This window comes from Lithobates pipiens, unplaced genomic scaffold, assembly GCF_037356315.1.
Source record: "Lithobates pipiens isolate NorthernLeopardFrog02 unplaced genomic scaffold, aLitPip1_a1.2 Scaffold_22, whole genome shotgun sequence".
NCBI classification, from domain to species: Eukaryota; Metazoa; Chordata; class Amphibia; order Anura; family Ranidae; genus Lithobates; species Lithobates pipiens.
Window position 1 is genome coordinate 97,636,661 of NW_027507784.1, and position 16,495 is coordinate 97,653,155.

Here is a 16,495-nt window from a genome sequence, read left to right on the forward strand (position 1 = left end):
GGGTAGTCAGCCAGGTCAGAAGTCAGGGATCCAAGTAGAGCAACAGCAAGCAGGATAAGGAGCCAGAAGGGATGTCAGCAAGCCAGTCTTTAAACAAACCGCAGGAGATGGTTTCTAGTGATGTGACCAAGGCGAAGGCAGAGGTGAAGTGAGCTGGAAGGCTTTAAGTAGGCAGGTCAGACAAGCATCAACAGGAACAGCTGGTAACTGTGGAGAGAGAAGAGATCTGGCAATTAGCCGACAGCTGAGCGGCCAGCCCAGAGAAGGAAGGGCTAAGCCAGCCCTGACAGCTCCTTTTGCTCATTTTGTGTTAGTAGAAGTTTGGTGAGTGTCGATTCGCACTTTTCATTTTGCGCTTTACATTTAGCGTTTTTCAGTTGGCGCTTTTCATTTCGTGCTTTTCAGTTAGTTTCTGAATGGTCGTTCGTCAACCAGACATGTTGCGGAATTGGAGGAGATAACGTGTTATTTATTATTGGCCTTGGAGTTAGTGCTTTGACCAAAGTTCAGTCCACGAACAGGAGGAGGAGTTCTTGGACCAAAAAAATTGGTTGCTTTATTATCACCGGACAACGGACCCCTGCTTTCACCAACTCTTGGCATTGTTGACCCCACTATATTAAGAAGCATGACACATGCATGAGGCTTTTATTTTTTGGTTGAATAATAATGATTTGATTTATTATATTTTCTATATTTTTGGATGCATAGAATGCACTTTTTGGTTAAGTTCTATTGGCAGATAGCATGTCAAATTTGTATTTTTTTTATTTAATGCACAATAAAAAAAATTGTGGAGAACAATACTTGGCTATGTGTTTTACTTCAAATGACAGTTTGGGAGTAGGCAGTTACATTTAAAAAAATACAACGTAAAATTAACAAGTTGTATCTTTGATCTAAAAAACTACAGGATTTTGTGTTGTGGTAACTTGCCCAAAAAAAAAGCATAATAATATTATTCTTGATATTACTAGAAGGAAAAAAAGCCTTTGAAAATGAGTTTGCAATAACTCCATCAGGATCACCAGCAAAGCAGCTTCATTATTATCCCATTAACCACTTCAATACAGGGCACTTTCGCCCCCTTCCTTCCCAGCCCAATTTTCAGCTTTCAGCGCTCTAGCGCTTTCAGTGACAATTGCGCGGTCATGCTACACTGTACCCAAATGAAATTTTTATCATTTTGTTCGCACAAATAGAGCTTTATTTTGGTGGTATTTATTCACGACTCCGTTTTTTATTTTTTGCGATATAAGCGCAAAAAAGCGGAAATTTGGAAAAAAAAAACAATATTTTCTTTTTTCTACTTCAATAAAAATCCAATAAAATCAAATTTTGTCATAAATTTAAGCCAAAATGTATTCTGCTACATGTTTTTGGTAAAAAAAAATCCGTTAAGTGTATAATAATTGGTTTGTGTGATCACGGACATATGTACGCAAATGATCATGTACATATGTGTGCAGGTGATCACGTACATATGTGTGCAGATAATCATTGGGACATGTGATTTTAGTGGGACATATGTGGGGGACATGTTTTTATTATTAGGGACATGTGTTTTTATTATTTGGGGACATGTATGTTTTGGGGACATGTGTGGGGACATTGTGTTTATACTGTGTGATGTGTTTACTGTGTGGTGTGTTTACTGTGTACACTAGACTGGTGATCAGTGAGTAAAAAGCTGCAAAAAGCAGCTCATACTCACTGATCAGCAGCCGGCTGCAGCGATCTGCTCTCCTCTCCACAGCGATGACTTCTGTGTGAGGAGAGGAGGAGCCGATTGCCTAGCAACCGGCTGTTTGTTTACATCACATGACGGCCGTGATTGGACACGGCCGTCATGTGATCAGGAGGGCCAATCACAGAGCCCTCCTGCCGATCTGAGATGCGCCGTGTCCGGGTGACACGGGCGCATCGGGATCGCGCCGCTGCGCGGGCGCGCGCGCGCGCGATCCCGCTACTCCTGAATGACGTTCCTGAACGTCATATCAGGAGTAGGCGGCTCCCACCCGGCCGTATATGTGCATTGGCCGGGTGGGAAGTGGTTAAAGAAGAGAACTGTGCGCTGCATTTCAAGACTTCATAATTTGCTACGTCATGAATGTTAATTCTCCGTTATGAACGCTAGTTTACAAGACCGACCACTTATGGCTGAAAATGCAACAACAGACATTTGTTCATGGAAAATTTTAAAACCTGCCATCCAATATTTGTCCACAGAAAACCTGTCAAACAACTGTCGGATGGAGCGCACAAATAGTCTGATTTTCCGCCAGCAGCCTGTCATCACACATTTCCCATCGGAAAATCTGATCGTGTGTACAGGGCTTTAGATTAAGTCTGTAAGTATATTTAGAGATTTTAGTCTTAGACTGGAATTCCACTTTAACGAATCTATCGCAATCAACTACCTGAATTTGTCACATTGCGTTGGAAATAATAAGAGAAATGTTGCATGACATTCATGAATTTGTTGTAGGACTTACTAATGTGGCTATGAGGCCAGAAAAATATCACAAATACTTTATTGAATGGCCCGCGGAACCTCACACCGACTACCCAGAACAATGCTCTGCATAGGTATATGTTAGATGTGCTCTACTATTACAAGATCTATTCCACACCCGTTTATGTTTAATTTATAAACCATGAACAACATATGGCTCCTACAGCAACCTTTACAGACTATTCTGTTACTTTTTCAGTGCTAACGCCTACTATCCTATAGGTACATCATGCTGCAATATAAAACTATTTTGAGTTGTGATATGTTGAACATCTTTTCTACTGGGGTAAATAGCAGATTTGGGGCCCTTTATTTACCCTTTATTTCGTTTCGTCAAATTCGGTTGATTCATTCAATTCATAATTGGGATTCATATTCAGAATTTTTTTAATTGTCCTTGAATTTACTGATTTTTTTTTTTTCGATTCAAAATGTTTGAATTGATAAATTTTGGATCGGGTGAATCTAAAACTTTACATTTTTTATATATATATATATATATATATATATATATATATATATATATATATATTTTTTTTTTTTTACAATTGAATGTGGTAAAAGTGAACAAACACAAGAAAAATCTTCATCAAATGATTACAATGTTTTGTTTTTTTACGAAAGGCAAATCCACTTTGCACTACATGTGCACACTACAAGTGCAAAGTGCACTTGAAATTGCACTGAAAGTGCACTTGGAAGTGCAGATGCTGTAGATCTGAGGGGCAGATCTGAAATGAGGGGAAGCTCTGCTGATTTTATCATCCAATCATGTGCAAGCCAAAATGCTGTTTTTTTTATCTTCCTTGCATGTCCCCCTCGGATCTACAGCGACTGCACTTCCACGTCCTTTAGGACCCCTCCATTGGCTAGCCGTGAAGGACTGGGTTACATTTAAGACCCTCTGCCTCACTCACAAATGTACACAAGGAAAAACCCTGCAATACCTCTGCGACAAAATAAAGTACTACACACCAGGTCGCCGTCAACTAACCAGAACCTCCTCCACATCCCCAAGACCCGTTATAAATTAAAACGCGAACGAAGGTTCGCAGTCCAAGGACCACGGCTATGGAGCACTCCACCCGCGCACATCCGCTCGGAAAAAAAACATCTGGCCTTCGGGAAGAAGCTCAAGACCCATCCCTTCTGAAGACCCAGATGGACACTGGCGGCAAAAGCGCCCTGGGGCGATTTACTTCATATATGTAGCGCTATACAAGTTATTCATTCATTCAAGTGCATTTTGCCCTTGTAGTTTGCACTTGTAGTGCAAAATGGATTTGCCTTTACTGAATAACCCCCACAGTCTTTGATTTCAGTGATATGTGTACAGTTAGAATTCGACTGGAGTTCGATGTTAAATTCGAATCGAATTTCAGTCTGAATTTCCCAAATTATTCCCGGTTATTCAGAGCATTCGGTATAGTCTTTGATTTCAGCAATACTCACAATATTCACAAACTGCACATAACTGCAATATTCACTAACTGCATTGGATAAATAGTTGTCAGGTTGCCCATTCACCCAGTAATCGCTGTATACCAAGCTCTCATTGGACAGCTCAATAGACAGAGACACTGTACTGCTCCGATCCAAGGGTAATCGGCATCATGTGATTGCTGTGATTGGTCATCACGGTGATCACATGGTACTGTTTACAGTGTGGATCCCGCCTCTTCCCCTTACAGCAGAGGAAGGAGAGAGATGGAGTAGTTGTGAATGGGGACAGAATGAATGGATCATCAGCAGCTGCAGCTTCACATTCATCCGTCGCACAGGGATCGTTTTTCATGCCTCCTCCTTTCCGTCACATAATATCTCCATGCTGTCTCTATGTGACCTGTACATTAACCCTTCACCTCCCTTATCCTGCACATCTGTACATTAACCCCATCATCTCCATCCTGCCACTGTATGTGACCAGTACATTAACCCCTTTCCTTCCTTCTTCCCCTGTGTATGACCTGTATATTAATGTATCTAGTGCATCATTTTCAAGCTCCGTGTTTAACCCCCTCAATACCAACATGTTTCTTCATTTCTAAAAAATTGTGGCAAGAAATTAGATCACCTTGGGACGTCTAATTTCCAAAAAAGAGGGTAATCTTAGGCCGCGTACACACGGGCGGACTGTTCGCCCAACTTAGTCCGCTGAACAATGTTTCAGCGGACAGTCCACTCGTGTGTGGGCTTCAGCGGACAGTTTCAGCGGACAGTCTGACGAACAAAGTTTTTCGGAATTTCTGTAAGACTGTCCGCTGAAACTTGGTTTCAGCGGACAGTCCGCTCGTGTGTAGGCTTGTTCGACAAACTAAGTTTGGCGCATGCTCAGAAAGGATTTACACGGCGAAGGTTGCATTGCAGTGTATTGGACGTCGAATTTCTCGTCCCGTCGTACGTGCTGTACACGTCATCGCACACGCTTTCAGCGGACTGTTCGTTCATCGTGTGTGGTCAAGTCCATTCATGCAAATTTTGAGCGGACTGTTTGTCGGATTGTTTGACGAACAAAGTTGGGCGAACAGTCCGCCCGTGTGTACGCGGCCTTAGGGATTTTCATTCTATTCTGGCATTTATATTTTAACAGAAGATAAGGGAAACATTATTTTCCCCAAAATGTTTGATCTTTTTTTTTCTTTTTATAGTGAAAAAAAGTGGTTATTAAATGCCACCAAAAGAAAGCTCTAGCGGTCTAATTTCGGTACAGAGTTGCATGACAGAGTAATTTTCATTCAAACTATCAGAGCACTGCAAACTGAAAAAAATGTCCTGGTAATGAATGGGTTATTACAGGCTGGTATTCAGGGGATAAAGTGATATTAAACCTTCAGCTGATTTATTTGCTTACTGATTATGCAGCTTCTTTATCTTTTATTCCATGTTTATATTCCAATTTAACCACTTGCCGACCAGCCGCCACAGTTGTACTGCAGCAGAATGGCACGGCTGGGCGAAACAACGTTATGTAACGTCGCTTCGCCCTGTGGCCACTAGGGGCGCGTGCCCCCTGCTCGCCCACGGAGCCGATGCGAGTGCCCGGCAGTCACAATCACCGCCGGGGGGCTCCCGCGATCGCTCTAGGCACACTGAGAACCGGGATCTGTGTGTGTAAACACACAGTTTCCAGTTCTCTGAGGGGAGAAGTGACAGATCGTCTGTTCATACAAAGTATGAACAGCGATCTGTCATCTCCCCTACAGATTCCCCTCCCCCTTCAGTTAGAACACACACTAGGGAACACAATTAACCCCTTGATCGCCCCTAGTGTTAACCCCTTCACTGCCAGTGACTTTTTTTTTTTAGCACTGATCACTGTATAAATGTCAGCGGTCCCAAAAATGTGTCAAAATTGTCCGACGTGTCCGCTATAATGTTGCAGTCCCGATAAAAATCACAGATCGCCGCCATTACTAGTAAAACAAAAGAATAACAAAAGTGCCAACCAATCAAAATATGCTTATTGCGATTTTTTTTTACCAAAAATATGTAGAAGAATACATTTCCCGGCCTAAACTGAGGAAAAAAAATCGTTTTTTATATATTTTTGGGGGATATTTATTATAGCAAAAAGTAAAAAATATTGCGTTTTTAAAAAAAAATTACGCTTTTTTTTTGTTTATAGCGCAAAAAATAAAAAACCATAGAGATGATCAAATACCACCAAAAGAAGGCTCTATTTGTGGGGAAACGTCGCACGACCACGCAATTGTCAGTTAAAGCGCCGAATCACAAAAAGTGTTCTGGTCAGGAAGGGGGTAAAATCTTCTGGGGCTGAAGTGGTTAAGCTGCTACCCTAGGTTTCCTGTTTGTTCTTTCTCTCGCAGCATCCTGGGGTCACCCTTACACACAGGGATTAGAGTTGAGTCTCCTTACACTGTGTGCATCATTAAAAACACCCAGTCCAGAGCTTAGAATGGCCTCCATCCTCCATTCCTCCCTCCTCCTCCTTTCTCCAAGCTAACAGACTGGCTCCAGAAGTTCAGGGAAGCAGAACTGAGAGAGTACTATCCAGCAGCATTGAAAGTTGGAAACTGCAAGTGTTGGGGTCAGAATTTTAGCAAATATTTTACTGGGGCATGTTTATTTTATTGTGGTCTGTGTTAAAAAACACTAACGCTCCATTCACACCTGGGCATTTGCGATTGCAGGCAGAATCGCCCGACTCTGCTCGCGATCCCAAATGCTGTGCAAAAATGATAAAATCGCACAACCATTGTTCAGGTGCCATTCATCTTCAATGGCACCAAAACACAGGTGCGATTTGCCATGATTGACACACGAAAAATCACGCTGTCATGGGATTATATTCACTTTAGGAATCTAAAATACATATGGTATGAAACACCTATGATGTAGTAATATGTATTATATTATACACTCTCAGGCCACTTTGGGTACACTTTGCTAGTACCAGGTTGGACCCCCTTTTGCCTTCAGAACTGTCTTAATTCTTCATAGCATAGATTCAGCAAGGTGTTGGAAACATTCCTCAGAGTTTTTGGTCCATATTGACATACATGATAGCATCACACAGTTGCTGCAGATTTGTCGGCTGCACATCCATGATGCGAATCTCCCATTCCACCACATCCCAAAGGTGCTCTATTGAGTTGAGATCTGGTGACTGTGGAGGCCATTGGAGTACAGTGACTTCAGTGTCATCTTCAAGAAACCAGTGGGGAGATGATTTGAGCTTTGTGACATGGTGCATTATCCTGCTGGAAGGGGCCATCAGAAGACAGGTACTCTGTAGTCATAAAGGGATGGACATGGTCATCAACAATACTCAGGTAGGTCGTGGCATTTAAACAATGCTCAGTTGGTACTATGGGTCTCAAAGTGTCATAAGAAAATATCCCTCAACCCATTACACCACCAGCCTGGACCCTTGATACAAGGCAGGATGGATCCATGCTTTCATGTTGTTTACAACAAATTCTGACCCTACCATCTGAATGTAGCAGCTGTAATCAAGACTCATCAGACCAGGCAATCATCTATTGTCCAATTATGGTGAGCCTGTGTGAATTGTAGCCTCAGTTTCCTGTTCTTAGCTGACAGGAGTGGTACCGGGTGTGGTATTCTGCTGCTGTAGCCCATCTTCTTCAAGGTTTGATATGTTGTGCATTCAGAGATGGAATTGTGTATGCCTTGGTTGTAACGAGTGGTTATTTGAAGCTACTGTTGCCTTTCTATCATCTCAAACCAGTCTGCCCATCTTCCTCTAACCTCTGACATCAATAAGGAATTTTCATCCACACAACTGCCGCTCACTGGATATTTTCTCTTTTACAGACCATTCTCTGTAAACCCGAGAGATGATTGTGCAGATCAGCAGTTTTTGAAATACTCAGAGCCACTGCCACTGACAATCATGCCACGTTCTAAGTCACTTAAATTACCTTTCTTCCCCATTCTGATGCTCAGTTTGAACTTCAGCAAGTCATCCTCACCACATCTAGATGCCTAAATGCATTGTGGTGCTGCCATTTGATTGGCTGAATAGCAATTTGTGTTACCAACCAATTGAACTGGTGTACAAATTGGCCGAAGAGTGTATTTGTACTTAAAGCGGAGTTCCACCCATTTTCTGCACTTTGTATGTATTGCTTCCGCCCGTCCCCACCTAGGCGATTAACAACAAAGCCTGGGGAATGCCCAGGAAAAACCCAAGCCTACTTACCACCAGCTCACAGACAACCAAATTAACCTGTCTAACAGTACATTTAAAACAGGGGTTTAGTCAGCACGAATTTGCAAACGCATGCGTAAGCCACAGAGCCTCGTCAAGGCACCCTGGTATCTGTGGTCCTAACACTAAAATATGAGTGTCCCCACAGTGGAGGCACATGCATTCTAATGGATAGATGAGGGCAGGTGGACTGAAGGGAAGCCCACCTCTTCTTAAAGGTACATGCAGCACACCAAATACCCAACATGTAGCACAATGGCTGCAAACTTGTTGGTGCATTGCTGGACCAATACAAATACAATATGAAAAAACTCGCCACCGCCCTCCTCTATAGCTGACTATAGCAGTAAGCGGCATTGGAAGGCTAAATCAGATAACAACAAAGCCTGGGGATAGCGGCGACATGTATCCTAGGAGCCCTTGCGAATCGCCAACTGCGGAAATCTCACGTTATTGGCCTCGAAGAGGCATCATTGGCATCAATCCCTACACTGGTTCCCAATCACCCAGCGAATTAAAGCGGAGGTCCACCCTAAAATGGACCTCCGCTCATCGGAATCCCCCCCCCCCGGCGCCACAATCGGCACCTTTCAGGGGGGAGGGGGGTGCAGTTACCTGGATAATCCAGGTAACTGCACCCACTTCCGGGCTAGCTCTCTGCGGAACGAGCGTAGGTTACGCCCCCGTTCCGCAAGCGCCCGCCCCCTTCAGCAAGTGCCCCGCTGCCTGCTGGGAAACACACAGCTCCCAGAGGCAGCGGGGACCGTCCGGATTGCGCCGCGCGGCTCGCGCATGCGCAGTAGGGAACCGGGAAATGAAGCCGAAAGGCTCCATTTCCTGATTCCCATACCCAAGATGGCGGCGGGACCCGGCAGCCGAGCGAGCGATCGGCTTCGGGTGCCGACATCGCGGGCGCGCTGGACAGGTAAGTGTCACTATTTAAAAGTCAGCAGCTGCAGTATTTGTAGCTGCTGGCTTTTAAAAAAAAAAAAAAAAACGCGGAGTCCCGGTGGACTCCCGCTTTAAATTCAAAATACTAACCACAACATACAAAGCCATTCACAGCTCTTCCCCCAAGCTACATCACCAATCTTGTCTCCAAATCGTCCTCTCCACTCTTCTCAAGACATCCTACTCTCAAGCTCTCTCACCTCCTCCTCCCATGCTCATCTCCAGGATTTTTTCAGAGCCTTTCCCTTCTTCTGGAACTCGCTACCTCCACCGGTCTGCCTATCCCCTACTCTTGTTACCTTCAGGCGATCCCTGAAAACTCATCTCTTCAAGATAGCCTATCACGTCTCCAACTAATTTCCTACCACTTCCATCAGCTCATTCCCCACAGTTACAACCTTTTGTACCACCTGCCCCACCCTATTAGATTGTAAGCTCTTCTGAGCAGGGCCCTCTTAATCCTCTTGTATTTTTTATTGTATTGTAACTGTATTGTCTCCTTTTTATATTGTAAAGCGCTGCGTAAACTGTTACATAGTTAGTAAGGTTGAATAAAGACACCAGTCCATCCAGTTCAACCTGAGTGAGTGTCTACAATTGTCCCTATCCCTGTACATTGCACACTCACATCGGTCCCTACCCTCAAGGAGGCCAGGATCCAAGGTCCCCATTCATATACTAGGGTCAATTTTGGACAGAAGCCAATTAACCTACCTGCATGTCTTTGGAGTGTGGGAGGAAACCAGACTACCCGGAGGAAACCTACGCATTTATTTTTAAAAATGGCGCCGGCGAGATGTTCTGTGTATCTCGGCGGCACCCCGGTAGTTCTTCGGCTCTTCTGGCGGCTTGTGGCCGCCTTCGGCTCTTCTCGTGGCTTTCGGACGCCTCGGCCATTCTCTGCGGTTTTCCAAGAATGGCCGAAGGCGGCCGAAAGTCGCCGAGAAGGCGGCTGAAAGCTGCCCAGAGGCTCAAAATCGCTCAGAAATAGCGGAGGATCGGCGTATAACACGCACCCGTGATTTTCCCCTGATTTTATTATATAGAAATCCTGTATTATAATAATATTAATGCGTGAGATCGGGGGGTGCATGCTGGGTAGCCACCTGCACAGAAATCCAGGAAATGGGCACAGGAGCTCTTCAGATGCCCACAGCTAAAATGGAACCTGCCTGCTTCCGAGATCTGACTGTGAGTAACAAACTCTTTCTAAAGAAAGTAAAAGCGCTAACAATATGGCATGTTATTAATGTTCATGTTCAATTTTGCACAATTAAAGTGCAGTGTTTAAAAAAAATGTTTGGGGGTCTGGAACTCCGCTTTAATGCTATTTTTTAAATAATGTGTATGCCTCTGAACTATAAATGTAATAGTTAATAATTTATAGTAATAAGCTTAGAAGGGCAGCATGAGAATAGCCCGGCACATGATCTTTGTGACGTTTGCAGTGGCTCAGGCGGTGGGCATGGGAAGAGGGATGCAGTGTGTGATAGCAGTAGATGGTGAGCAGCTGGTATACCGAAATAGGATGTGACACCCCCCCCCCCCCACCCCCCCTTCTCTTTGGAATAACAACACTTTTCCATTCCAAATCCCTGTGTGTGCAGCTCATGCCAAAGATGGTCATCAAGGAGGCGCTGCATCCAATGCTATCGCCTGTGAGCCACTGACAGCAGCCAGGATCCCAGCTGAAAACACATTAACTCTTCCCAAGCCAAGAACAGGACTGCAGGTAAACAATGGCTCTCTTATGATGCTTCAATGGCAGGTTTATGATGCACAGGCAGAAATATGGCTCTTGCACTGTTATGGAGGCTCCAATTCAAATTAGGGATTGTAAAGATGCTGCAATCATTGAATGGATGATAGTGATGTATGACAAAGGCATGGGTGATAGAATACATGGAATATTTGCATGCTGTAACCGGTGCATAGATAAAGCTACACCTATGTGTGTATCTCTTTCATTCAATGATTGACAGCTGAGCTCTATCCTGCACCACATCAGAAGGCGCCAGGCAGGATTTTGTCATTTCCAGGGATTGCATGCTACTGTCCATTGCTTTTGTTTTGCACCTGAATAGAGCCAGTGGCTTTGTGCCTTAGTGTGGTGGAGGAGGGGGTGCCAAGGCTGACAGTTCATTGCTAATCCCACTAGTTAATAGGAGGAGGCGTCTCAGGACTGATGGTAATGGATTTGCAATGAAATTTTACAACCTTAGGCTTTATTTACAGTAGCATAACCACAAGATCAGTGTACAGGCAGCTGAGACTATCCACACAATAGCAGAGCATTGTGGTTGGTGCTATTATGACATTCTGTCATCTGCGGGAGGGGAGGTAATGTTTGGGGAAACTGGCAAACGGCTGGGTAAATACCGCATGCTGTTGACTGATATTTATTTTATTATTGCCTGAAGCCTGACCATTTAGTAACATTAGGTAGTCAGCAAAGGGGTGCCATTAAACTGGATGGCTGCAGACAAATCAGAATCTTCTGTAGGCTAAATAAACATGAGATCAGAGGTTCTGAAGTACTATATACACAGGACATTGTTTCTTGTGTCTTGCTAGGACAGTGATGTTACATTGTTTCATTCATATCAATGTCCTGAGAAATGCATGCTGGTTGTCACTCAGTCATCTGACCTTGTTCTACCAGGGAACACTGGTATTAAGTATCATGTATGTCAGCATTTCATCGGTGTGTGCGTAGCTTAGTTTTACGTTGGATCTTGCTTTCTACTTTTATATTCTGTGCATTTTTCTTTTAATTATTTTCGTAGCCATGTCACAAAAGGATCTGGAAGATTATTGTTTTACCTACAACGACCCAACTCATCATGTGGATTTTTTGGAATCCTTTCGAATGTTTTATAAAGAGGGTCTCTTCACAGACATCACCTTGCTGAGCTCCTCTGGGAAAGTTTTCCATTGCCACAAGGCTGCCCTGGCTGCTTGTAGTCACTACTTCAAGGTGATGTTCACAGCTGACATGAAGGAAAAGTCCAACAGCCAGATCAAGATCTCAGGGATTGATGACAACATTTTAGAGGCACTACTGAACTACACTTACACTGCTCAGATCAGGATCACAGCCAAGAATGTCCAGGGTCTACTACAAGCTGCTGACCAGCTCCACTTTGTCTCCATAAAGGAAGCCTCTGAGCAGTTCTTAATGAGACATTTGGATGTGGACAACTGTTTGGGCATGCATTCCTTTGCAGAATTTCACATCTGCCCATCTTTAGAGAAGGAATCCAAAAGGATCATTGTGTCTAGATTCCAAGAGGTTTGGACTCAGGAAGAATTTTTGGACATCTCTTTAGAAAAACTCTTGTACATCCTTTCCCAGAAGAACCTCAATGTCTGGACAGAGGAGGTACTTTTGCAGCCTTTAGTGAAGTGGATTGGGCATGATTGCAGGAAACGTGTAGAACATATATATGACCTACTCAAATGCATCAAAATTGACATTGATGATAGCTATCTCAGGTCCTCTTTGGAGTTGCACAAGAAACATTTACTCACAGAAAACAAGATACAATCTTTATTGTATTACGCTGTTAGGAGGCAATCGCAGGAAGTGTCTAAGCGATCGGCTGCACGTATGTGTGTGGTTGGGGGGTATTATTGGCATCCCTTGTCGGAGGTACACTTGTGGGATCCAGAAAGCAACAACTGGGCTCAAGGGGCAGATATGCCAGATCATACAAGAGAAAGTTACAGTGCCACCAACCTGGGACCTCTTATTTATATTACTGGGGGGTATAGGACTGATAATATAGAAGCTCTAAACACTGTGTGGATTTATAATGCAGAGACAGATGAATGGACAGAAGGCTGCCCCATGATCAATGCAAGATACTATCACTGCTCTGTCACCCTGGCTGGCTGTGTGTATGCTCTAGGTGGGTATAGAAAAGGGGCTCCAGCACAGGAAGCTGAGTTTTATGATCCACTAAAAAAACTTTGGTTCCCTATTGCCAACATGTTAAAAGGTAAGTCATATTTGACTGTTTGTCCTGAGAGCTTGTGATTCGGCTTTGCCTCAGAATCTGAAACTTTTTTCAAATGTGTGCAAAACTATATAATCAAATTAACATACCTCAGAACACTTTAAAGGAGGCAAATGCAAAAAGTGCCCTTCTATGCTTTACAGACGCCAGTTATTTTTTAACTCTACCTTTTGTGAGCACCTGATCATTCATCTTCATCATCCTCTGCCCATTAACTGAAATTTTATGTGACAGTTGACATTTCTGCACTAGCTGCTTGAATGGAAAAGGAAGGCAGGGCAGAAGTGGTTGACAGAAATCACATCTGTAGCTTTGTTAGTGTGATATTATACATACTTGGATTAGTTGGGTAATTGTTCAGACCCCTTGCAAAATCTCACTTCATTCTTGTAGGAAGGTTTTCAACTTTTAGAAATGATTGGCCATTTTCATGCATGTGTGGGAGAAGGTGAGCCTGGCCAGGCGACTTTTCATGGACAAGATGTGCGGTTGCCAGTGGCTGCACAGCAAAGATCTCCGTGAAACACAGACAGATAAATGGTGGTCTGAGAGTTGAGGGGTTGCCAGGGCCAATATGTAAAGGATACATAACTTACAAGCTTGAAATATTTACAATGGGCATTGCAAAATAGAAAATATAATAGCATTTTTTGCCAAAGCTGCTGGGCTAGTCTGGGGTCTGTATCGGTCTGGATGGCACCAAATAGTGATGCAGCCCTTGCTTCCTTCTCCTTTCTCTCAGAGTAGTTGTCATCCCGTTGTGAGAAGATATGGAGTACCGGAAAAGGTATACAATAATATTAAGAATATGTTGTTTAAGGAGAGAAAGCCCTCATCCCTATCATAAACATGCAGAAAACAACCCCTCTAATTGGGACTTTAAGGGGCATGAAAGCATAGATAAATAAAAAGTGTAACAAGCTTTATTGTACATATTAAAAAGATATACAGTATAAGTTAAAACAGGACAAATGCAGCTGTGCATCGCAAATTTGTACACAATTACATGAAAAAAAAACACAAAATTCTGACCGTGAATACATCACAAAGACAGAGAACCCAACGCATTTCGAGATATGTATACAATGCACTGGCCCAATAATGGATAGGCAGTGCTTAGAAGCCTTTTGGGAAAGTATAGTACCCAATATTACTATTTTACAAGTTTAACTGTAACTTTTTTAATAGTTTTTGGGTGGCACTTTGCTCTTAAGTCAAAGTGTATAATGTAATGTACTGTATTATGCTGATAGGCATATTTATTGAATGTGATTATAATTGACCTATTTTGACATTTTAAAGAATAATGTTCCATATTGTAAGGCAGAGCAGTGAATTCATAGAATTTATTTAATCCCTTTCTCTTGTACAAAATTTTTAGTGTCCATAGTCTAAACCTGGGTACATACTATTCATTTTTTTTCATTCAACCACTGGGCAGATTCCTTTATCCACACAAACAAAGGTGGATGCAGTATGTACCATTGTATTCTGACAGTGGGGACTCCCGTTGTCAGAATACATTGATCAGTGCTGCAGCTGATTGGCTAAAAGCTGCTGATAGAACAACATTTTGCAGCAGGACTGTTTGACAGAATCTGATCTAACGATCGACTTCTGTCCAACAGAGAGGTCTACACACAAATCAAAACTGGTCAATTTTCTATCCGTGTGTACCCAGCTGAAGAGTGTCAAGGAAGGCGAGTGTTTAATCTCTTCTGTTGTGGAAATCATCATTACATCTACTACTATATAACAGTGGTTAGCTACAGGTTAGACTTCCCATAGACAGATACTATATATGGGGACATTCTGGAATATATCTGCTCATCCTTGAATTGGTCACTGGAGTACCAGGTTCCACCTTACCCAGACAATGATAACCATTGTGCATGTATGGTACTTTGATCTTTCACTCCTTCCCATAGAAGAGAGACGGATCAGAACTACCTGCTTCGAGTTTTCCTAATGAGATTGAGCATCTTCGTCCTGCAATAATATGCCTCTAAAGGCCAATAGTGCTTGTTATTAGAAAGAGGCCAATCGTAGCAAGTGATGTTCAGATTGGAAGGGTAGCTTTCGATTATCTGCACATTTATGGCCACCCTGACTATTGGTTGGAAATAACTGATTTCTATCATATAATATGTATCATATAGCATAAGAAATATAATGCCATGCCAGCAGGTATTATGATAATACTAGTTATGAGGTTTGTATTATTTTACATATACCTGGTTAATCAGGAATATTAGTCTCATGGTACAGATCCTGGATATTTATGAATACATGTAAATAAAATGTAATTACTAACAGTTTGGCTGACCACAAAAAAAAAATTAACAGAGTTAGGACAGCAGAATATAATAAGATAAACCATATGAAGCTGTACCTTGTAGTGTTAAAATAGCCATATAGGGTTAGATTTCATTTATTCATGGGACATGGGAAAATCAATCAACTTCCCCCATCAATATTAAACTGCATAGATGGAGGAATCTCCACTGCTGGCTATTGTATTCAGGCAGCCAGAGCAGCCATGGCTGCCTGAATACATGAAAGGAGACTAATGCCACGTACACACGATCGGAAATTCGGCCAGCAAAAGACCAATGAGAGCTTTTGGTTGGAAAATGCAATCATGTGTATGCTCAATCGGACTTTTGCTGCCGAATTTCGGCCACCAAAGGATTGAGAGCATGTTCTAAATTTTTCGGTCGGAAAAAGTTCCTAATCGAAAATCCCATCGTAATTCCGTCGGGAAAACCATCTGAGCTTTTTTCCGGCCAAAATTCCGATCGTGTGTACGTGGCATTACACGATTCAGTCAGTCAATGTTTGTCTGATAATTTTCCACCTGGCTAAGTCAATTATTAAATCAACTTTTGTCAAACCGCATAGTGAAGACAGAGCCACTCATGGCTTGGCATTTGTCCAACTGTAGAAATTTTGGTTTGATACATTTATGGATAGACTAATGCTGCGTACACATGATCGCACATTCCGACAACAAAATCCATGGGATTTTTCGTCTCAAACTTGTCTTGCATACACACGGTCACATAATGTTGTCGGAAATTCTGAATGTGTGTACGCGGCATTAGGTTGGGTTCACATATGATAAATTTGAAGAGAAACAGCGCACACAATGGGGAACTACCAGTTCAATTTGCAAGATCCTGTTTCAGGTGCTCAGGCTCAGTGTGTCCTTACACACCACAGCACAAACAAGTAAAAGGATTGAGCCGGCAACTCTGTAGTCCATATAGCAACATCTATATGACTATATATAGCATATAGCTGACGCGCTTCAAC

The 16,495-nt window shown here is 42.8% G+C and overlaps 1 protein-coding gene across 2 annotated transcripts in view; it reads left to right on the top strand.

Annotated features, from left to right (window-relative positions):
* Positions 1 to 10,761: 10,761 nt before the first annotated feature.
* KLHL23 (kelch like family member 23) overlaps positions 10,762 to 16,495 on the top strand; it is a 43,638-nt gene continuing 37,904 nt past the window's right edge. Inside the window, exons 1-2 of one of the 2 annotated variants that reach the window (XM_077447954.1) lie at positions 10,762 to 10,893; positions 11,948 to 13,162. In XM_077447954.1, coding sequence (XP_077304080.1) covers positions 11,950 to 13,162 — 1,213 coding nt within the window. In that variant the 5' untranslated portion in view covers positions 10,762 to 10,893; positions 11,948 to 11,949. The remainder of the gene's footprint in view (positions 10,894 to 11,947; positions 13,163 to 16,495) is intronic. The other variant, XM_077447955.1, reaches the window with a different exon arrangement.